At 38.1% G+C, this 23,625-nt stretch overlaps 1 protein-coding gene across 1 annotated transcript in view; it reads right to left on the bottom strand.

Annotated features, from left to right (window-relative positions):
- LOC107101806 (chondroitin sulfate proteoglycan 4-like) overlaps nucleotides 1-23,131 on the bottom strand; it is a 30,880-nt gene extending 7,749 nt beyond the window's left edge. Inside the window, exons 1-8 of the mRNA XM_015400865.1 lie at nucleotides 22,898-23,131; nucleotides 18,042-18,205; nucleotides 10,119-13,703; nucleotides 9,226-9,699; nucleotides 8,870-9,046; nucleotides 5,709-5,907; nucleotides 3,592-3,723; nucleotides 599-771 (exon numbers count right to left, since the gene is read on the bottom strand). Of these exons, the coding sequence (XP_015256351.1) occupies nucleotides 599-771; nucleotides 3,592-3,723; nucleotides 5,709-5,907; nucleotides 8,870-9,046; nucleotides 9,226-9,699; nucleotides 10,119-13,703; nucleotides 18,042-18,205; nucleotides 22,898-22,979 (4,986 nt within the window). The 5' untranslated portion in view covers nucleotides 22,980-23,131. The remainder of the gene's footprint in view (nucleotides 1-598; nucleotides 772-3,591; nucleotides 3,724-5,708; nucleotides 5,908-8,869; nucleotides 9,047-9,225; nucleotides 9,700-10,118; nucleotides 13,704-18,041; nucleotides 18,206-22,897) is intronic.
- Nucleotides 23,132-23,625: the final 494 nt, after the last annotated feature.

Genomic DNA, 23,625 nt, shown 5'->3' on the forward strand with positions numbered 1-23,625 from the left:
GGCAACCATGTATAAATATTAGTGCGCATGCCCAACATTTCGTCGCTTATTTTTGCTTTGGCATTACAGCGCCACTTACAGGCCTGGCATACATTTTGCAGCGTTTTCATGCATTTGTGTGGACGATCACATTTATTTTACGTCTCCGTCTTTACGACAAACGTTCTGGAAAATATTAGCGTTTCGTGTTCGTTTTGACTTCGTGTGGACGGGGCTTTTAAAGTAATTCAAAAATGTATTACAGTTCAGTAGCACACCTGTGTTGAGGATTTTTTTTCTGCTATTAAGTCAAAATAGATTAGCTGTAATAAATAACTCAAATATTCTTTACTTTGCATTCAATTTAGAATCACTTTGGCTTCAACTGTGTCAGTATAAAATCTATAATAAATCAAAACATAAAATGCTAGAAGGCTCATCCAGAAAAGACTCCTCAGCAAGGAAGGAAGTCATTTATTATTCATGCAGAACAGAGAAAATCTGGCATGAATGGAAGAAGCCTAATAAATTATCTCCCCAGCTTACATCCCTTGCATTACATGTCGGGGACATATTTAAAGAAGAGAGACCATTTTGATGTGCCCTTCTCGGAACTCACCATATCCTGTGTAAAAGTTGAAATATCTACAGTGGAGTTATCAGACTGCCTCTTAACCAGGCGTCCCAGTTTAGGATGGCGAATCACATTGAACGTAATGGTGCGGTTAGAGGAGCCGCCAACGTCGTTGGTCACAGCCTGCAAATTTTCATTGGTGATCTGTTTAGAAGAACCTGGAGAGAAATGGCAGCAGGGTTAGGGGTGAGCGACAGTAAGGCAGCTGCTTCAAATCTTTCTAATTCTTCCCTCTGGAACCACTTCACATCATTTTAAATTCTAAACTCTTAAAAAAACAAGAAAAAAACAAAGGCTTGGAATAGACTAATGAGAGCCTTTTGAAGTGTTAAATGAAAGCTGCCACGCACACACCAGAGAGTTTTACGACGCAGTGTCCTACTGAAGTGTGGGAGAGTTACATAAGCCCCCAAACAACAATTACAGCTCCATACAGACACGAATATCATGCTTGAAAAATAAAAATAAATAGCATATATTCATAAAGTCTTTATTCTAAAATAAATAAGGTTTTGCATATATCAGTTGCAACTCTGAATACTTTTCATGGGTTATTAAAAATGCTGATAAATAATGGATGACAGAGAGAAATGGAGGAGCTCCATTCCTCACTCCCACCATTTTTTATCTCCCAGGGGAAATTTCTACCTTTAAGGAAGAGAAACAGTTTCTGACCCCCAGAAAAAGAAAAACTCCTGTATGCTGATTATTCAAGCAATTATTTTTGTGTTATATATTTATGCTAGATTAGAACTTACCTTTTCTAACTACATTCTGCATTTGTTCTCTCCTTTATATAAATTATTTTACCTTTACTCATGCAAGGTACATAATCTTCCAAACACGATCTACATTAAGTAATGACCTCTCATGAATCATTCCAAAAACACATGCAGTAAATTAGCAAGCAGCCATTTTAAAGTTTGACAGCAATCCCCCCCAGACAGTCTAGCTGTTTGTGAGAAAAACATTTATTTTCCCACCGCAGTGTGAGAGGCCTCAGTCTCCTTTCTCTTAAAACAAGAAAAAACCCTCATTGTGGACTAAAGCTGCCATCCTAGCCTCCCCCCCGTCTGTCCTGCTTGGCACAGAGCACCAACATGGCTGACTGGGACAGACAGTGGCACAGATTTTCAAGTACCCACTCCCCCTGCGGCTCAGAGGCTCAGCAGAACATGCCAGCTGGCTGTTTGCTGCGACCACAGAACAATATCAGTTTCTTCTGATTGTCAAACAGAAATACTGAAAACCTCTGAAAGCTGTGGAAAGTGTTTGCTGACACAGGCTACACCCGTTTAATGATTTAATGAGCTCGCTGTGAGAAATGCCTCGAATTGTTAAACCAAAGAATAAATGGAAGCACAGCAGTGGGCGTGACGAACACACACGTTTGTTACAGTTTAAAAGTGAAGCTAATAGGAAATGAAATATGCCAAACTGACACATATGTTGTAATTATGTTCAAAGAGCTAATGACACTTTAAAACGAAAATAAATAAATAAATGTTGAAGAAGCAGAGAAGCAATCTGAACAAGAATCTGATCTGAATATGAAACAACATTTGGACAAAAATACACATAAACACAAACTGGAACAGTTTGCTTTGTAAACTGCCATTAGATGACATTTGCTGCATATAGATGTTATTAAATAAACTGAATTTAAAGTAAGGTAAAGACAAAGAAAACAATAGTAATTACTCTTTAATATGACTTATAAATCACCAGAGAAGCATTTTGCTAACAATGATCTAATTTACCTGAACATGTAAGTGGGAATTTCCATTAAGGAGTTGGAATTAAACTGGAAACTGGAAGAACAGAATGCATTTATGCATTTTTAAATGCCCCTTGTCAGAAGATTATAGTTTTGGTTGTTGGGTTAACCTGAACTCAGTAATATATGAAGAGCCTTTAGTTGGAACAAAACACCAAATCTAGTTTTCATTCCTAACTTTTTTATCTGCAAACTAAAAAACTGTGATTGTTGAATTAAAGCCTGTTTATTTTACCAGCCTGCAACTGGTAAACGTTTAACCTCAGACTGAGTTTATCAAATCCTGTCTTCTACACCCCCCCATTAGTCACAACAGAGTCCCTCTCTTGATTCTTCTTAAAGTTTCTTCCTTTTAAAAGAAAGTCTGATAGGTGTAAAGCAAATACACTGCAAAAAAGGAAATCTAAATTAGTATTTTTTTTCTTGAAATAAGAGCATTTTGTGTTGAATTGAGGTGAGACACCTTGCCAATGGATGCCAAGACAATTTAGATTTTAAATAAGAAAAAACTATTGCATTGTCTTATTTCAAAAGCATATTATCTAATTATCTTATTTTAAAGGTTTAAAAATATTAATTCCATTGGCAAATCATCTTATTGACCTGCTCAAAGTAGGGGTAAATACACTTATTTTAAGACATTTCTACTTATTTCTAGATCTTTTCGCAGTGTAGCTTGACACAATTAAACCTCCACATTCAAAGAGAAATTTTATTGTTAACAATTGGGCTGTTTTACATTGACAACCTTTTACCAACTGACATTAAAAAGTGAATTTGACGTTATAGTGTGGTAGGAAAGAATGAGAGGAACTCAATTTAAATTGGTCTGTATAATTAGGACTGATTTGATGATACATTTCTAGATACGAATAAGATCCATTTGCATCATGAGTTTAGGTTTCTTTAAATTCTCATTGGTGCAACATACATATGGAGAAAGTTTCTCCTATTAAATACTCTCAGTTGGCAGCAACTGTCTCATTATTCTAATGAATTCTGCTAAACCTTTGCTTATACAAAGTATTTGCAAAAACGTTTTGAAGATGAGGACCTCGGATCATTAACTAGAACTGCTTTAAGTCAATGCAGTCTATGTAAGAGTTGTGGACACAGTATTTTTTTGGTGTTATTGAGGTCATGGTACAATGGAAAGAGAAAAGGAAATTTGCTGATCGGCTGCTTTAGTGAGTGCGCTTACCAGGAAACACCTTGAGTGGGATGTTTTTCTCCAAACGCACAACTAAAGCTTTGGCAGTGATGCTGAAGATTTGCCTCGGAGTAAAATTCACACCATCGTTGACTTGGAAGTTAAAACCACCAGACATGGCACCTAGAGAATAACAGAAAAGGATCCATTAAAGGCCACAAACAAAATAAATCTCCTACTTTAATCCATAAACATTTTCTTAAAATATAAATGTGGTCCATGATGGGGGTTGAAATTTCCTCTGGATTCACCAAATAGGCAAACAGAGAGAATTTATGTTAAATCAGGAATCAGCCTAAGGATAATAACAGAAACAGCATGCAGCTCCTCCTAATGACTTAGGTTATGTTCCCACTGCAGGTCTTAATGCTCAAATCTCGATTTATTTCAGGAGTTTTCTTATTTTGTGTGGTTGTTCCCATTACCTTTAAAACATTGCCCAAATCTGAATATAGTGTGAACCGTTTGTAGCTTCAAACTGACCCACATGGGTATAAGAACGATAAGAGAACACGAATAAACATGGAGGAATATTCAGGTGTTACGGTTTGAGCACCAAACAGAATCGGTTTATCATGTCAGTGGAAGCTGTGAGGTGAAACACAGCAATGATAGGGCGGGGATGTTAACAACTTTACAGAGACCAAATATTAGAACAGCTGGAGACCTGATGCAATCTCAGAATATTTGATTCATTCAGATGGTTCTTCTTAGCGTTTCAATTCGTCTTTGTTTATTGAGGAGTTTCTCGCCACTGTGCAGAAAATATTCTAGAAACTGAAATGCTTCACAAAAGATCAGTAGCAATCAGGTAAGAAGAATGTACATCTAAATAACTGGACACTCATTTTATAAACAAAAGGGGAATGCACCAGGCAAAAAAAATAAATAAAAACAAATATAAAACAACAAAAGAATATAAACAAAAAGAAAATAATTAAAAGAAAATCGTCTAAGAAATAGATAAAGGTAACTTCGAGGGGTTAATAAAGTTTTCATCAAGCTGTATAAATTGAATAAAAAATACCGGTAACCAAATGTGGCTTCCCTCTGTAGGGCCACATTTAGCTGCAGTGGGAACAGGCCCTTAGATTGCCTGAACTGACACCAATAACAAACCAAATCCAAATGTAACTTTCCAGGAATGTCCTCAATGGGGTTAAAGGAAAAGTCTGGTCATATTCAGAATTCATACTTCTGAAAGTAATTTAAATATGAGATTATTACATACTGTTCATTAAAATGATATGTGCTTTTAAATAAGAGTAATTTAACTTAAATTGTGCTTTACTGGAGGCATCCATCTTTGTTAAAGAGCACTACTGCCACCTACAGGTTTGTGACGTCACAGTGCGGTATCGGCTGTTGATCAAGTCCCAGTGCTGCATCTGGTGTTTGTCACAACGCGCTATTATCGAAGTCATCTTGAAAAAATTCTTCTTCAAAATGTTGGCTACATATTACGTTTTTTTTTTCTCTGGCCTGAAGTTCGATGGCGAATCCTCCTTGAAGCTGGCAATCCAACAACCAGGGCTGCAGTAACCCGTCCGTGGAGAATCATGAATTGGAAAGGTGAAATATTTTTTTTTTCCACGTCTACCCAATGCATTACAACATCCAACTGCCACACACGTAGGCATTGCCACTTTAACTATAGCTCTCGGGAATTTCAATGGTGAAGTCTTCTCGAAATCTAAAATAATTGTTGTTGATTACAGATGTGTCTAGTAGCTCCCATTCATTTTGCTTGTGAAGCGGAGAGAATGACGCTAGGCTTCCCACACCGTGACATCACTGCGAGAAAATGTCAGGAGTGAGGTGTTACCATGTTTGGGCAAAAATGGCCGGTCCTGGACAACAAATTCTGTTATTTATATATTTTTTGCTGATTAAAGCTAAATTCATTAAACGTATTAGTTTCTGGTTAAGATAATGATCCATTGATCATTCAGTGCTGACCATACTTTTCCTTTAAAAGGTAGAGAATAAACAACTTGGAGCGACAAATGAGTATTTGGGATGTCTAATAATGTCACAGTAAGCAGATCTGGGATAGAGCAAGATGCAGCTATTACAGAAGTCATTCTCTGGCTATTAAACCATAATACCTTTGTGGACAAACAGCAGCTGTCCCTGGTCTATGTGGGCCTGTGTGAAATTCAGAACCGCCTTCATTGGGTTGCTTTTAAGGGCCAGGTGTCCATTGCTGGGTGGAGTGATCATGAAGTGTAGCTCATCTGCTGGAGAATCAAGGTCCTCTGCTCTAAGATCCTCTGGGGTGATTTCTGTAACTGATGACAGCCACACCTACAGAGCAGCAAACAACAACAGGCAACATTTCACTGGGTTGGTTTCATTTCCAGACACTTAGTAGATTATACCCAACAGGTTTTAATAATTTAAAGCGATATTTTTGGAGAAGCAATTAAGAATTAAACTGGGTCAAAGGAAAAAAAAATATTCACCCTTACTGATCCTTGCAGGGTTACCAAAGGGCTGGACAGGTCACTCATTGGAAATGAAAACTTCATTCAATTTTAGCAGAGAAAAAATATCCCTCATGTAGATACAAAGTAAGGTAAGTCCTACTCTTGCCTTGCAGCAAGAAGGTTCCGGGTTTGATTCCCGGCCCGCGGTCTTTCTGCATGGAGTCTGCATGTTCTCCCTGTGCATGCTCATTCTTCATACCAATCTTTCATAAAGCCCAGACTTAATGGCCTCTTGGCTGTTCCACAATCCATCAGTTTAGGCACACTTTCTGATTTCAATCAACAATTCTAACAAAGAATCAAACAAGGACACCAACATTCACAGCTGTCATGGGATAAAGGGTTCAAGGGGAATAAATACATTTGGAAAATATGAATCATTTGCTATGAATGATGATTTCTAACAAAATAAATATCAAGACAATACCAACCTAGAGCCAAACAAATAAAAACCCACAAACAGTTGAACAGTGCCTACATCAAGGACATCTAGGGCTAAAAATAGCACAACACTTTGTAATCTTTTTTTTTTCCCAGAGCACCTCAGACTGTTGACAAGCTGAAGTAAATTCCTGCTTCCATGCACACTGAAGAGCCTGGAGCTAATACAAAGCAGCAGAGGAAACAACTGAAGCACAGAGCACAAAACTACTGATGCATGCAGAACCTTGACAGGTAAGGAGATACCTGTAGACCTCAACCAGGGGAGCTACTGTTGCTTGGTCAGATAATGATGCAATTACTGCAAGAAGGTGACTAAAATCCCCTTTTATGCCATTTGGCAGTGCAGTGATTGAGCCGTGCTGTAAAGTGGTAGAAAGCAGGGCATTTATATCCTGTAGAGGCCTCTAGATCTTTGGTTAAACTGTCAGACTGAGCAAGACCCTTAACCCCACAATATCTCCATGGCGCTGCTCCTTAAGGGGTGGGTTACATGAAGAGGACGAGTATGCAAGCAAAACCTTAGGTGAACTGGTTAAGACAGACACTCCTTAGAAAACAGATCAATGTGTTCGATGTTTTGTAAATAATCTTTATTAAATTACTTAGAAACGCCCTCTCAACTGTTCTTTCACTTACAGATTTATGTTGCTCCTGAGATTGCCACCAGTTTTTCTTTATAGATATAGTTGATTATCTTATACTGCTGCATTATGGCTTAGCATTTCAGAAATAAGTAAAGCTAATTTTCAATGTCTTGTGTCTTTTAAAGGTTTTTCCATTAACTAGCAATAACACACCTTTGTTCACACATTCATACTATAAGAACATTAGAAATACAACTTCATACACATACGGTATATATTGTGTAAAATAATTATCAACAATGATGAAATTGTAGATTGTTTTAAAGTATGGCTTACAAGATAAAGGAAAGAAAACAGAGACCTGGGAGAAATTGTCCGTTTGTCAGGACTTGTACAACAACCAGCCACACTTGTCACACCAGCCCTGCAGCAAAACACCCACCCACACGAGAAAACTCATCTCACATTTAAGGTGAATGTTGCTCTGGTGGGAGACTACACCTCCAGCAATCCCTCATTTGACAGGAAGTCACAGCAGGACTGCTGAGCAGCGTCAAAGTGACTAACGAAATTCAAAGAAAAAAACCACATGAGATCAGTGTGCATGAAAAGGCCCCCGCGGTCGAGATTGCTTCTTAATTAAAAGCAGGATGTTTGATGTTCATCAAGCTGCACCTTCAGAGGAGATCATAACAAATACAAAGAATGTGACCAAACTTGACTTTTGGATTTATATATATTTTTCTTGTAGTAATTGTGCAAGTCTAAACTGCAAAACCTCTATTACTTTGATGTGTCTTTGGTGAGAGACAGTTTTAATTAACTTTATCTTTATAATCGGAACCAGCATAAATAAAGAGAACTTCTTAACTTTATTGAAGGTTACGTTAGCCTTGTGACTGTTTGTATTAAAAGGCAAATCCCTCTCTTAACTAAATGCGACTCAATTGTAAAAGGTTTTACAAAGCATCTTGTTTTAACATACAATAATTCTACAAAGGAAGAATTTGTGCGCTCAGTTCCCTTTGCTGGCAGACAGTGGCAGACAGCCCCCTTGTGGTCACTGATATACCATTTCCATTAAACTTTTAAACTATGATTTCTTATGATTCATTTTTGGTTGAAGGGATTTCAAATTAATAACCCCCCAAAAAAACATTGTATGTGAAAAAGTGATCTTTATTAGTATTAAACAAATGTCTAATAACTTAAGGGATTATTTTAAAAACTATTATTTAAAAAAAATGAAATATAAAATATGTATATAAAATGATACTACTGCTTTGACTATTTAAGAGTTTTATAGCTACATTAAAGCTGCATTTTGAAAATGTGTATCTGAATGATTAGGCAACACAAATCCAGCCTGTGGATAATTGAAGAAAAATGTATATAATTATAATATAGAACAGCTGAATTTCTATTACCATTAAATAAAAAATTATTAGAAATGTTACCCAGATTACATCTAATCTAATTCTCATTCAAATTAACACAGCAACTGATTCATTTTAAAGTTTCTAGAAAGTCACATTGCAAAAGTGCATTTGTCAAATCAACACAGACAAAGTTTGGCCACATCTTTCCACTTTGTATTGCCAGTCCTCTGAGATCCCACATAGCAAACATAGCAACACACCCAAACACACACACAGACCTGAAAATGACCCCATGAACATCTTTTGAGAGTGGTGCCAGATTGACTGGCAGAAAAAAAGGGGACTGAGTTTAAATACAGAGCTAAAGACTCACCCTGAGGACCCTATTGGCTGTAATGACAGGACGCTCGTCATTAACAGCTGTAAGCTCGACGTAAACCGTCTTGGCTGCACTCTTTTTCCTCAAGCCTGTGTCACTGGCTTCCAATGTAAAATTATCGATCAAGGTTTCACTGCTGTCATGGACGTAGTAAATAAATTCATGCTCCACCTTGGAAAAAGAAAACATGCACAAGAAATACAGATAAATGGAAAGTGTGGGTTATTTTAAACAAAGTCACTAAATTTCAAAATGTTTAGGAGGTAGGAACAGTTTTACAAAGAATGGAGACAAAATCATAATTTTCAATAATTCTGCTTCCTTTATCACTGGCTGTGTAAAAATCTCACCTGCCTCCTGGTGAAAGTTGATATAGGCACACCAGGATGACGAGAGTGCTCAATGTGACCGTGGTGAGGCGGCTTCGTCAAATTATAAAAAAAGTTCAGTCCAGAAAAATGCCTATTGGTTACTTTCAGCACATCCTCTGTTAGTGCTTTTGAGGCCCCCTCATTTATGGTGAAATTAGTGACATGCAGGGGTATAAGGAGTGGGATGATGTCAACAGTTATTCTAATGTTGCTAACATCAGTGACCCCATTGGTGGCGTCCAGGACGAAGGTGTCATTTACACTGTTGGGCTCCACCTGAACGTACTGGATGTTCCCCTTGTTAATGTCCTCTTGGTTAAATATCTTGACAGGGGATTGTTTGCTTCCGACATAGCGCTCCTCGGCCTTGACAAAGCACCGGAGAAAGCCATGAGATGGAGCAACCTTGACTGTGAACACGATCTCAGATGGCAGGTTGTCCTCATGGGTGACCTGTCCCAATCCAGAAACACCCCATGGTTACATTTAAAATGCCACGTTGCCTTTGAAATCCTCATTTTAATTAATATTGTTTCGAAAGCATAAGAGGATTAGATTCAATACCCATAGTGTATATGGTCATATGGTCAGATTTTTAAAAGTTTTTGTGTAAACACTGAAGTTTACAAGTTTAAGTCAGAATGCTGTACTATACTATGATCAATGGTTATGATTTACAAAAGCAGGTGTAAAAAAAAGGAAAAGGAATTTAAGGGAGAGAATAATGGATATACAAGTGTCTATATTTTTTTACTCGAATAACATTACAATGATCCCATTTTTTTTTTTTAAACATAAAGCTTTAACATTTCTTCAAAGTTACAGAGAAATGTTAAATCTCTGACAGAAATGCTTATGATTAAAACACTCACCTCCAGTTTAGTTTCGTCAATCTTCACTGGTTTCCCCTCTTCCACCACTAAAGTCTCGTGATGCTGAATGATAGGTGGCCTCTGATGACTTTCAAGAAACACCTTCACATTAACCCTCTCTGTAGTTTGCAGACCTTTTGCTTTTACAGTTATGTTGAAATGGTCGGCCAGATGTTTGCTGTCATCGTGCCTGTAGGAAATCAGCCCCTCCTTCAGCTCAGACTGTGTGAATTTCTCAACCTTTGTGTTGTTACAGTAAAGACCGCCATAACTGGGAGGCTCAATCATATTCATAACAACCTCCTGGTCATCTCGGATATCCATATTTGACACGATGCTGAAATTGCTGTTGGTAAACGTTACAGACATTCCTTTCTGTACCAACAGGCCAGTGTTGTTGCCAGCCTTCAGGAAAGGGTCACTGGCACTAATGTCTAAAAGGCCAGATACAAAGTTTTTTCCATCAGAAACAAAGAGGACAAATCTGCCATTGCTGGCACCCTTGTGAATGAACAACACCCGCTTTTCCACCAAGTCCTTCTGTGGAAACTGAAACAGCCGCTGAGTGGTGTCGTTGACCATAACGAGGTCTCCCACTGGGATTCCTCGTCGGGTGTAGATCAGATGGTCGTCATCAAAGTCTGAGTCAGCATCGTGATAAAACAGATCCTCTGTAGTGAGTAGCTTCTGTCCATTTCTTACCACATGGAAAACTTTATCAATGGTTCGAACTGGTTTTTCGTCGTTAACGAGATGAACTGAGATGTTGAAGGTTCCTTCTTTTGAGCCAACTTCATCTTCCAGAATTGAAGACTTGAACCCTTTGCTGGTAGAAGCTATAAAAGTAAAATTATCTTTGGTGGTTTCACTGTCATCGTGGATGTACATTAAGCGCTCCAGCATTATATCCTGATTACTGAAAGTCAGGATGTTATCATAGCTGGCATTGGAATCTGACCGACTAATTCGGGCCAGCCTCCCATGTTTGGGACTGCTTATGACTGTGTAGTACATGTCCCTTGTGCTTAGAGTCTCTGCAAAGAGCTCATCTTTGGTGATAAGTTTACTTTCTCCCTCCTGAAGGGAGAGGCCTCTATTTCTCATAAAAACAGTGTTGATATCTGCTTTGATTGAAAACTGAAAATCATAATTTTCTGACTGTGCATGTTTAGAGACCATCTGAAATTTAAACCTATCAGTTGTGTCCTCATAAGGTCTATCAACTAGCTCATAATGGACCTTTTCATCCGTTAGATTACTTTGGCTAAACGTTGAGTTCTTCATCAAGACTGTGGTGTCAAGTAGGAGTTTTCCCTTCTTTGGTGTAGTCAGAACTCGAAAATAAAGGTCGTCGTCCGACAGGGCCACACCTTCAGCTCTTGCAAGAAGGTACTCAGAGCTAAGTGTCACTTTTCTAACTTTATCCAAATTTATCATGACATTCCTTGCCAAATGGTACTTAACCCACTTAACAGCAATAGAGAAAAGTATTTCAGTGTTTGCTCTCGCAGCCACATTGACTTTACACTTAAAAGAATCAGAGACATTAGAGGTCTGGATGTCATGAAAGGTGCTAATGTACCTAAGCCGCTCTTTGTCAAGAAGTCTTTGAGAGAAAAACTCTGTATGCCTCCATTCACCACTTGAGTGAAGTCTCTGTAGTTCGCCAAATTGTGGTGGTTCAATTACATCATAGCGAATGTCTATAGTTTGTTTAACTGCATTAGTTTGAATGGCTAACTGCTTTGAACTAATAATAGCAGTTTCTCCTTGAGTAATCTCTATACCTGTGTTGTTGGCTATCTTATACTTCAGCTCTAGAGCCATGATCCTTAAAACCACAGTGTTGCTGACCTTGTCTCCATCACTAACTCTTAGAACTATCCTTGAGTTTCTCACGCCAGTGTGGACATAGAACACCTTCATTTCATCTAGATCAACATATGAGAATGAAGTCACTGCCTTTCCTGGGTGGCTCTCAATTTCCAAGTAGCCTGCATCAGCGTTCAGGTTTCCCAGGACAGAGAATACAAGGTTAGTGTAGTTGCTGTCTATGTCAGTTGCTTTCAAAACCTCAGTGGTGAGACGCTTCTTAGACTTTTCCAATAAGACAAAGAGATTACCTTCTGGGAGGCTTAATTCAGGTGCATCATTAGTTGGGGTGACAGTTATGTTATACCGGTATAATTTACCATGCTTCAGATAATCAGGAACTGGTTTTCTACTGCTACAAAACACTGAGAACATGAAGAAGTCATCTGGCTCCTCAGAGCCTCCATGGACATACATCACTCTCTCGTGCCAAAGATCCAACATGCTGAAGGTGTTCTCTTCCTGGTCCTCATCAACATCAAGTCTTATCTGACCTCTTAATGGCTGGTCTTCAATTCTAAACATAATCTGAGACTGTCGGATGCCAAGTGCTTTGAAGTCCAGGAATATCTTTATGTGTTTGGCCTCCAGAGAGGCTCGTCCACCTTCCTGTACAACAAGATTTTTAAGATGCACAAACTCTGAGCCATACTTTTTGTCCAAGCCAACTGCAAGACTTGACATTTGAAGAGACGGTGTTGGTGTTAGAGTGTAGATGACTGCGCTTGACTTTGTTGAACTTGTAGGACTCACAAGGGTCGATTCCTCAGGTGGTTTCTCTGGTTCACAACCTACTGAGATATCTTTGGTAACTACAGCACTAGAGAGACCCACCTTCACTCTGTTTATTTCAATGTTCCTCAAACATCCTTTAAAGGAACCCCCTCTGACACGCTTTCCGGATAAAGAGACAAGACCTATTTTTCTCACCTCTGACCTTGTACCATCATCAATCCCTCCAACAAAAAGAAACCCTTTAAGATGTAGCCTTTTGGAGTGAGAGCTAATGCTGCTTTTCACCATTTCCTTGTCCACTGTTAACTCAAGGTTTTTAGAACTGAACTGCAACTTGAGAGAATGCCATTTTCTGTCATTGATGACAGTTTGAGAACGTAGCTCGGTTTTCACTCCACCTTTACCCACAACAGCTACTGGAAAACCTTCCTGAATCTCCACAGCCACAAAGCCTCCATCCCTGGCTGAACTGTAGAGGATTACACCCTCTTTGGCTGAGGTGTGCACAACACATTCAAATGTAGCCTGTTGATGATGATGATGATTCCAAGTTGGAAAGGAAATATAGGCCCTTGAACTAAAAAAACTAATGGGATCTTCCTCAGTGGCAAAGAACTGGGGACTGCAGCCTAAAGAAACTTCATAAATATTTTTGTATCCAGTATAGGGCCTCAGTGATGACAGCAGGTCATGTTGATTGAACAGCAGCTCTTCCATGCACCCGCGGAAGCCGACTAAGTCTCTTGGGAGGTAGATTTTGTCCAAACCTCCTGTGCCTCCAACATAAAGACCATCTTTGATGTGGAGATGACGAAAAGAGCCAGGCATCTTGATACTTGTATGAGAGTTTTTGTCGACAGTCAGAGTGACGTTTAACTGCACATGGTGGACCTCCACTGAGTGCCAGGCAAAATCATTAAGCTGAATACCTCTCTCTGACTCCAAGATCTGCTCCCCTGATCCAAGATCCAGTTTCACCTAAAGGAAGCAATAAAACACAAAACAAGCTGTTTAAAAATGTGAAATGTTAAATCAAAATATATGAGTCCATTTTATTCCATTATTGCTGTATTTAAATGGCAATTTGAATATTTGCACAAATTTTTAATGAAAACTACAATTTCATTCTATATGTTCATTTTATTCCTTAGTACTTATTTTTTTATTTTAATAAAAAAAAAAAAATGTGATATGAATTTTTTTCCAATTTCTCTTATCTGACAAAACAGCAAAGTTACTCTTAAATTTTTTTTTAAAGATGTTCAAAATTTCATTTCTGCATTTTATTTTTCTAAATTTCTATTTAAAAAACATGCTTATTCAAATTTCCATTTACAAAAAGGGATCTTTGCTTACAACAATACTCGAGTACTACTGTTAACATATATGCACTTTTAAACAGTAACCAAATGGGATTTAAAAATCTAAATATATTTAGTGTCATTTTAAAATAATGCTTCACAATTCTTAAAGGTGCCATCACTCAACAGGCCATTGCATGTTAAATTGTGTGTGTGGCATTGGATCTCAGTTAAAACTTCCCAGGTAGTTGACAGTGTGAAAGTGGCCTTTTTTTGTGTGGGCTCTTAGCATAAGACCGCTTTGCTTTTACCACAATTCCAACAATCAGGGCTTACCTGCAGTCAGGAAGCATTGTTGCTTGTATAACTTTTTACCTTATGTGTAAGAGACCAAGAAACAATGGTAAACCAACCACAGCAAACTGCTAATGTTGCTGATGCTACATCCTGATGTAATAAATGCAGAGCACATTAACACTCATACAAACAGGTTAAATACCAGTGTGTACGCTCAACTAATTTTATATTCAAACGATTTCAGAAGGACTGAAATCTTGTTTTACATTTTATGACTCCTTAAAGGTAATTCATTGTTCAGTGTTTTAGCATTTCTTCTACACAAAGCTTATTAGAAAATAATTACCTTTAATTACTTATATGATATTGGTAAAGTATTTGCTAAACCTTTCAAATAACAGAAATCAGATGTTTTAATCACTTCCATGTTCAAAGATGGATGAAATCAAGCTTCTAAGGATGCAGACTATTTCTAGAATGATCTGAGAAAGAACGGGTCGCTAACAGGAACCCAGTTAACTTCAGCATGGTGCTATATTAGGATGCCACCTGTCCAACCGGTCTAGTCATAATATTTCCTCACTCCTGAATATTCTACCAACAAATGTGGGTGATATTAAAACCAAGTGGCAACAACTGAGAACAACAGCAACCCAACCATAGTGGTAGGCTGGGCACACTGACATAACTGGGGAATTGAGGTCACAAAGTTTCTGCATAGTCATTAGCCACATTTACATTACCCTTTTGAATATGTGCAAAGAACCGTCTGAGGAGGGTAACCAAGATTACTGTTGAGTGTAAATGGAAAGCAACAGAACTGGACCGTGCCAGACACAACTGAACTGCGTTAAATCTAGTACAAGTTCATCAGTAGAGCTTGGTACAGATCAGTTGTGGCTCGGTTCTCTAATAGCAGAGAATGCATGAGCAGACAGCGTCATCTACAGTCAGCTGACTCATTTCGCGGTTTTCCGACGTGTCCGGCTTTGCATTTCAAAGATCACCAACTTCTTCTCAGCTTATTAAGAATAAATGGGATCAAAACAGCGTGGTGCGACCAGAGATGTTGCAGAGACTGAGGCTCTAATTGAAATTTTGGGTGGAGAGCTATCCAGACACATAAGTTCCTGAATGTTATTAGGTGCTGCCATTTTCGTTTGCGTATCTCCCGCCTTGAGAGCTGTAGTATCATGGACCGACGATAAGAGGCGGGGAATTGTGATAGTGTTAGATGTTGTGTAAATGTTGTGTAAATGGTCGCAAGAATCAAGCTCGACACTTAACTGATTCAAGCTCGGTCCGAACCTGGCACGGATTGGTTTCAGAGGGGTAGTTTAAATGGAGAAAATCACTACAACCATGTGTCCTTTAGATTAGCTAAGAAAGGTGCATAAAGAGCCTTATGCAATGGGTTCCCAAGGCTGAGAAGCTGCATCCAATCAATGTATCACCAAGTGTTATTCAAAATGTTGAATGCAGTGGTGTGAAGGATGCTCCAAATACACTCTGACGCAGTGAAGACCCTTTAAGTGAGAAATATCAAATCAACCACTTTGGATTCAAAATGTGAAGTTACTTTAGTTCATGTAAGTCAAGGTAAGCAATTGTTAGTTTTGGTAATATCAGTATTTCAATTTTTTCTTGAGCTTTTTATTGAGTCAGCTACTTTTCTAGAAACAAAATCTTTTATTCATGTCCTCTCTTGTGGATGGTGCATCAGGACAGTGGTTTTCTAGAAAAAGGGATACCTCCAGACGGTATCCTGTTTGATTGATTGATATAATAGTTAGCTGTGTTTGTAGGATATTAAACCATTAAGCTGCTTGCTGGTGTGTAGATAAATGCAAGTATGGAGTGTGCTTAAAGATATGAGCCAGTTTGTCACAAGAAGGAGCACAGTTAGAAGTATGGCCACAGCAGTAAAAGGCCAGTAACCTACAGCCCCAAAGAGCAGCAAAGCACTTCCACTGGGCAGCCATGCATCCTGCACCCCCTAAGCTGTAGAGGCCTGGAGTGATTCAACCAGCAAGACAGTCCAGAACAAAGCAGGAATGAGGTCTGTGCATGGAGAGCCATCACGCATAGATGCATAAAAGAGAAGGGCTTTCTTGTGTCATACCTGAACCAGAGAGAACACCAGAAACATCTTAAATGTACTAAGGGGAAGAGTGGAGAAAAACAGAATCCAAGTTGCTTGAAGACCAGTGAGAAGTGTCCACTGTCACTGATGGTTTGAGGTGCCATGTCATCTGCTTGTGTTGGTCCACTCTGTTTTCTGAAGTTTAAAGTAAATCCAGCCATCTATCAGAGTATTCTAGCACTTTATTTTCCAGCAGGACTAGGCATCTACCCACACTGCCAGAGGTACCAAAAACAGGGGGTACCTGCTCATTGGCCAGTAAATTCCACTTATCTGAACCCTAAAGAAAATCTCTGGGAGAAAAGAAACACCAGAACCAACCTGAAGGCAGCGATCAAATACCCTGAGCTTTGAAGCCCAACCAAGTATTGAGGGTATAGAAAAGGAAATATTTTTACAATCCTTTTTGATTAATCTAATGTGATACTTTTCTCTGAAACTAAAAGGTGTTTGTTTGTTTCTCTACCTTAAAGGTATAATGATTAAAGTTACATTAAATAAAGTTTTAAATATGTTATTCTATGCGTAACAAATCTCTATAAAATTCAATTTTGCAAAGAACAGACAAGTTTCCATCTCTAACTAAATGTATTATTCATTTTCGTGATTTTATGAAATTATGAAACATTTTATAAGTCACAGATAAGAATGAAAAGCTAAGAAACAATGAAGTTTCTATCTGCAGTTTAACAAAATGCTTTAGTAATCAAATAAAAAGATCCTTTTTAGCAATTTAAACATTCTAGCTATATCAAGAATGTAATCTTATGTAAAGATATTATTAGGTGCAACAGATTGAAAAAAAAGTTAAGCTTCAGATACTGTTACACCTTAAAGGGGAAAAGAATAAAATGAAATAAATCAGGATTCAGACTGCTTATGATGTCACCTGCTGTCAAAACAGTGAACTCAGTCTGGGTTTGAGAGGCAAAAAGGCACCATTATCTATTCGCCCTGAGCAACGACCACAGAGCATCACATTATCTCAGACTAATGCTGCATTTAGATGACACTCTTGTCAAGGCCTGCTGTGGAGCTAAACATGAACGAGCTTCCAGGAAGCAACAGTCATGTCTGACTCCAACAGTGAGACCCCAAGCCTGAAAAATGCTGAGCACTGCCACTTTAGAGCCCATGAAACATAGTTCACCCTTTGTGTTCAGTGAAGCACAAGAAATTCCAAACGTTTGTCAAAGCGATTTATTCCCACAGTTAAAATGTAACTAGTATGAGCTTAGTCTGAGGATTTTAAGTTAAATGCACTGAAACTTGCTTACGGTACAAAACTGGGTCGAGCTGCAGGACGAACAAAAACACAGTTTTGATCGCACTTGTAAATGAAATGAAGATCCCAAAGATCAAAGAGAGCGATGATGATAGTTTGATGAGGAAAAGAAAAAAATAAGTGAAACAAATACAGATATATAGAGGGCCTGACATCATCTACACAGAGACATAAAGCAGTGGTTGCCTGCACTGCTTGCAGTAAAGAGATGTGTCTATTCATAATACATTTTTGCTTTTACCTACACATGCATACATTTGTTTATTTCCTGCAGCCATAATAGTACCAACCTGGAGGCGACCAGCGTGCAGCTCTAGCAGGAAGTAGCTGGCCTGGCCAGCAGCGAGAAACATCAAGCCATTGGTGCTGGAGGTCCGGAAGCGAACACGGAGCACATTACGGTCGGACGACTCTGTTGCTTTGAGCTGTATGTAGCCATCCCCGTAGAAGGAGGCTGCAAGAGAGGCGACAGGGAGAAAGTAAATGAATGTAGTGCAACAGAAAAAATACGACTACACTTTAATGAATGTTAAAATAAAGCAGGGATGACAGCGACAGAGAGGAGGTTATATCCAGCATTGTAGTATAAATATAGCTTGCATGAGACATTAAGATATAAAACTGGGTTAGTTATAATTGTCTGTTTGGAAACAAAGTCTTTAAATACCAACCCTGCTCATTCAAAGAGTGGAATATTACAACTTCTCTGAATTTCTGCTTCAAGGTGTTCCGGTGGTGCTTAAGTTTTGAGCTCAAACATTATGATTAACATGCATTAAAATAGGGGTTTGAAATGTCAACTTAAAACTAATCAGCATCTTTGTCAGAAACACAATTCAAAGCTATGCTTAATAATTAAACCGCTGTTTCATTAGTAGCCCTTGTGGAAAGTTGTTCAAAAACTCTTGAGCGCTTTAAGGACCACATATGCTATGTTGAAGATTTTTATCTTTAATGCCATAATAGCAGCACATACACTGAGAAACTGGAAGCGGCTTGGAGAGATTCAGACATGTTGGGGCCCGTCTTGCTCTGACAGGAACATCAATGTGGACATGAAAGGCTCTGACGTCCCCACATTGTCTGCAGCCTCTTGTTCTGGAAGCGGCGTGGCAGACGGACCCAGCTGTTTCTTCTGCCTCACTTCCCCCGCCGTTTTCACGGCCCTGTAATCTGCTCAAACGTGCTCTGAAGCGTTCTCAAGTGCCTCCATGCGCAGGCACCAGCAGCTTTTAACGAGCTCCGGAGTACCACACATACTGAAAGGTCAACAAACATCTCTGTTCCACAGTTTCATTCCTTCCCAGTTTATAAGCCCTGGGGGTGGGGGAGTCTATAATGGGTCAGATAAACTCACTGGAGCGAACAAAAATGTTGATACGTGCACAGTTATATATATATATATATATATATATATATAGTATCTTTTACTCTTTCAGTGCGACTTCCTAATATTTCCCCCACTTTAAAGGCAAACGGTATCCTTTTTTTAACGATTCCTACTGAGGAATAACCTCCCTGACTAATTGATGGGCCGAATTAGGAGGTAATTGTGCCTTTTGTTTCAGGTGTGTTGAAGAATGAATTCATGCAAAAGCTGCAGGACAGTGGCACCAACGTTGCCTACCTCTAATCCACACCACGAGGCATGGGCTGTTTTCTGGTGCCAACATATAGCAAAGACCTAAATTAAAAGCTTTTTAAATTTAAAATGTTAGAAATTTTTCCTCGGAGGCAAATATTTAGTTGCAGCCATTTCAATGACACAACAGAAAATACTAGTGGGACTCCAACTTGTTGCTTCACAATGTTGCCTGGAACCATTAATCTGATAAATTGTAATAATCAATTATCGAAATAATCATCAAATAATTGAGTGATCGATTAATCTTTAACTGGAGACAGTAAAACATGCCTTTAGCTGACAGAGCGACCTACTTAGAGCAGTAACTATATCAAAATTGTGAAAAAATATGTAAACATTTGCATTTAAGATAAAAAAAATGTTTTTTTTTTTGTCATTTTGCTCTATCCAGAACTCCTAAAGTGGAAAAGTTTTTGTTTCACCTGGTTTAAATAAATAAAAAATCTTCATTAAGGAACCTTTGGCTATCCCATTAATCATCAAACAAATAATCAACAGATTAATAAAAATAATCCTTAGTTGCAGCCCTTTGTAACACTGCTGATAAGCTAGTTGAACGGCTCCATGTTTTTCCCTATCTTACACAAATTTGGCAGCTTGAAAATATGTTTCTGTTGCATAAAAACAGGGTTACTAATTGGATGACAGAGCACCTGTCACTTTTATTGAGGTAACCAATGAGGCCAGCTTATATTCCATGTCTTCTATTTATCTGTCTTTTATTTTATTAAGTCCTTAATCTGCAAATAAATGTTTGAAAATGTTTTTTTTATTTTTTGTTTTTGTGCATTTCTAGCCAATCACTAGTTTCTTTACTAATGTTCATATAAAAAGAGCTGAACGATTGTAAGGTATAATATGGAGCAAATTAGGCTCTTAAAACAGCTCAATTAAACTCTGTGTATTAGATTTTCCTTCAAGTTATTATTTTAACATAATTTACTTGACATTTTTAAATCTAAAGTTTTACAGCTCTCTCTTTTTTTTCTTTTTTCTCATTATTTATAGTTTGGAAGATTGTATTATGCTCCAGTTAAACCCCCTCCAATATCAATCTAAAAAAAAATAAAAAATACTTAACAGGTTTAAAAATGTATTGTTAGAGTTAAAATTCCATTGGCAACTAAAATGGCAGGATTCTATTAGAATAGAAGCAGGTGGTGCAAAGTTATCACATTGGGTACAACAAACATGCCTAAAGACAAATTTAGTGCAAAGGAAACAGACAAAAAAATCGATTTAAATAGACTGTGAGAAAGAAACGATTGAAAGAATTTAAAGGCACACCGTATATATTGTGACCTAAATAGCTGACGTATATGAATAACTTTAAATGATTCCTAAGGCCAATATACAGTGCTTGACACCATCAATAATACGAGCGGGGCTCCCCTCTTGAAATACCGCCTATGTAAATTGGGAGATGACGGACCATCATTGGTCAGGTCATGTGACCTGCAAGAACATATCGCTTTATGGCCACAGGCTCTTATATCGCCATGGAGCTAAGGCTTTTGCTCTACTATTTTTCTGCCTGCTTGAATACTGGTCATGACTGAGGCAAAGAAAAAGTTTAAGCCTTCTGAGGATGCTAACAAGAGAAAATGTGAAAGGGATCGTGCACGAAGAAAAACAAGAGATGATCTTGGAAAGGAGTTAGATTGTTGGCGCAGGCTGAAAGAAGAAGCCGGATCTGAAACTGGTTCTCTTTGCTCAGCTTTACTATTAGACTGCTAAGTTAACACTTTGCTCCTAGTATACATTCATATATATATTTTGTTATTATTTTTGATGTTTAATAGAGGGTAAATACGGGCAGTTACAGGTCTAGTGCCCCTAGTGGCCAAAAGTTACACAATGTGCCTTTATGAAAAAGCTTTATATGCAAAAACAGAACAGAGAAACTTTAGACGGAGAGATCTGACCAGCTTCTTCCTACAATTCAATATAACTTGATGAAGTTGCAAAATATGTTGCTGCCCTGCAGCATGATGTGATAATATCACATTTTCTTGCTGCGGAGCAGCATCCCACTCCACTGACCCAAACAAGAATACGTTTAACCAGTGAAATATGCCTTGTTCTTAATATGATGTCATCTGAGTGGCTTTTTATACTAATTAAAAATGAGCCCATATAAAAGCTGGAGATTAATGTTTTGCACCAGATTCAGAAAGATAGAAATTAATGCTAAATTGATTAATCCGCATCCATCATCAACACTGCATTAGAATAAATAGAAATTATATTAGGTAAAGGAAGAAGCTCTTTCCTCCAAAATGTTTTCTATAATTGAATCTTTTTTTCATAAAAAAAAAGTGTTTAAAACTACTATTTTTGAAGGCATGTAAATGAAAGAGTACAGCAGGTCAGACAAAAACACCTTCAGAACAAAAAGGAGGTTGTTTAAAACACTATCCTGTAATCTTCATGTCAACAGGGGCAAGTTTCTTTAAAGAGGTGACATTTTTTTGAAAGATTTCCCAGACATCTACCTTAGCAAAAAAGCTGGTGACCTTTTCAGAGAACACAGGCCTAATTTGGAGGGGGTAGACCAGTGCTTGTCACTGCCTGTGTTTTCAGTTTATTCAGCAGACCGGAGATGCAACACGACTGAATCTTTTCCAAAGTCGACGCACTGTCAAAACCTCCAGACGCAGATCTTTTGAGCAAAGGCTTGGTTCAAAGTGTGAAAGAAAGACGGAAATCAGAAAGACAGCGACATAAAGGGAAACATCTCCATCCTGGGCATTTTCTGTGAATGACAAAGTGGAATAATTTGTATGATCCCCTCAGGGTAGAGTCTGGATCAAAGTTGAATTCAGACGACACATGTCAGGTTCAAATAAAGGAGAATAGCTAAAGGATGCCTACATGGATTTAATAATGCTCACTTGTGAAACAAAGACATCTCTCTCCCTTAGGTCTTGTAATGCAATAACCGGTGTTCTTTCTGCAGAGTGGGTATCCATGCATGCAGAAATGTTGTTTATAGAGGAAAACTGCATTTATCAGCTATTATAATGTGCAAATAAAGAAAGCCAGGGAGATTTCTGCAGAAGTTATAAAGGACTGTAACTTTACAGCCTTTCATTGCCCCCAACCAGAACCTCTACATGCAGATTTCATTCCATCCTGCTTGGATGAGGTGAACAAATAAAACCTTTAAATCACACCAGCAGCAATAACAAAAACACAAACACATACAGCAAATATAATTTTGTATCAACATCAAGCACAGGACATCTTTATAGTGTTTTGCACTTGAAAAAATGCTTATTTTTAGGGTTCCTTATTTTACAACTGATAATTTTGACTGGATATTTTAGTTAATCTTTACAATAAATCCAACTATTAAGTAGGAAAACTAAGTCAAACTTGCCTGTTTTTGCACATAAGTTATTTTTTTATGGTTGTTTGTTTTTTCAAGCAGAACCTGAAAGTAACATATAAATGTTTAAATGTTTTCATTGACAAAAACAATTGAAAAACAAGAACTACCTCCAGACGCAAGCTGAAGCAGGAGCGACCACCAAAGGAGACCGCAGAGACACAACTCCTTCTTCTTCTCAGCAGAGTCCATTTTTTTTCTCCCTTTGGAAACAGCAATGTTCAGCAGACCTTGCCCTTCACATTTTTACCGAATCTTGTTTACTCCTTCGTGCTTCGGTTCCGTCCAGTTCACATTCAAATGGCTGAAAGTGAGGAGGAATGGAGCGCGTCTGTTCACAGCTCAGAGGGCCCCCAGAACTCCGCCTAGTGCGCGAATTTCAAAATAAAAGCTGGGGGGAAAATGATATATCCCCAAACTTTAGACCCTTCATATAAAAGGACTTAAATGTTTAGGTTTTTTTTTTTTAATTTGCTATTAACCCTACTGTTTGTATTTTAAAGGCAACATTTAGCGTCCGAAAAAAAAAGAATTATTAAGAAAAGCAGCTTTAATGCAGATATTTTTTCCTAATAAGAAAACAAAGCCCATTTGATTTTTTCTGTATATTGCGTCACCATATAGGTTGTTTGGTCTCTTCATGCATGAACAACTAGATCAGAATCAATAAAAAATAATTATATTCATCTCCATAGGGAAATTTAACCTTATGACAACCTCAGTAATGAAGAGAAATATAGCTACTCAAATATAATATAATCTGGAACAGAGGCGTAGGTAGAATTTTTTTTAAGGGTGGCCAGGCAATAACCAATGTACACTGAGGGGTGGCTGATAG

This window comes from Cyprinodon variegatus, unplaced genomic scaffold, assembly GCF_000732505.1.
Source record: "Cyprinodon variegatus isolate N-32 unplaced genomic scaffold, C_variegatus-1.0 Scaffold1156, whole genome shotgun sequence".
In the NCBI taxonomy this organism is placed as follows: Eukaryota; Metazoa; Chordata; class Actinopteri; order Cyprinodontiformes; family Cyprinodontidae; genus Cyprinodon; species Cyprinodon variegatus.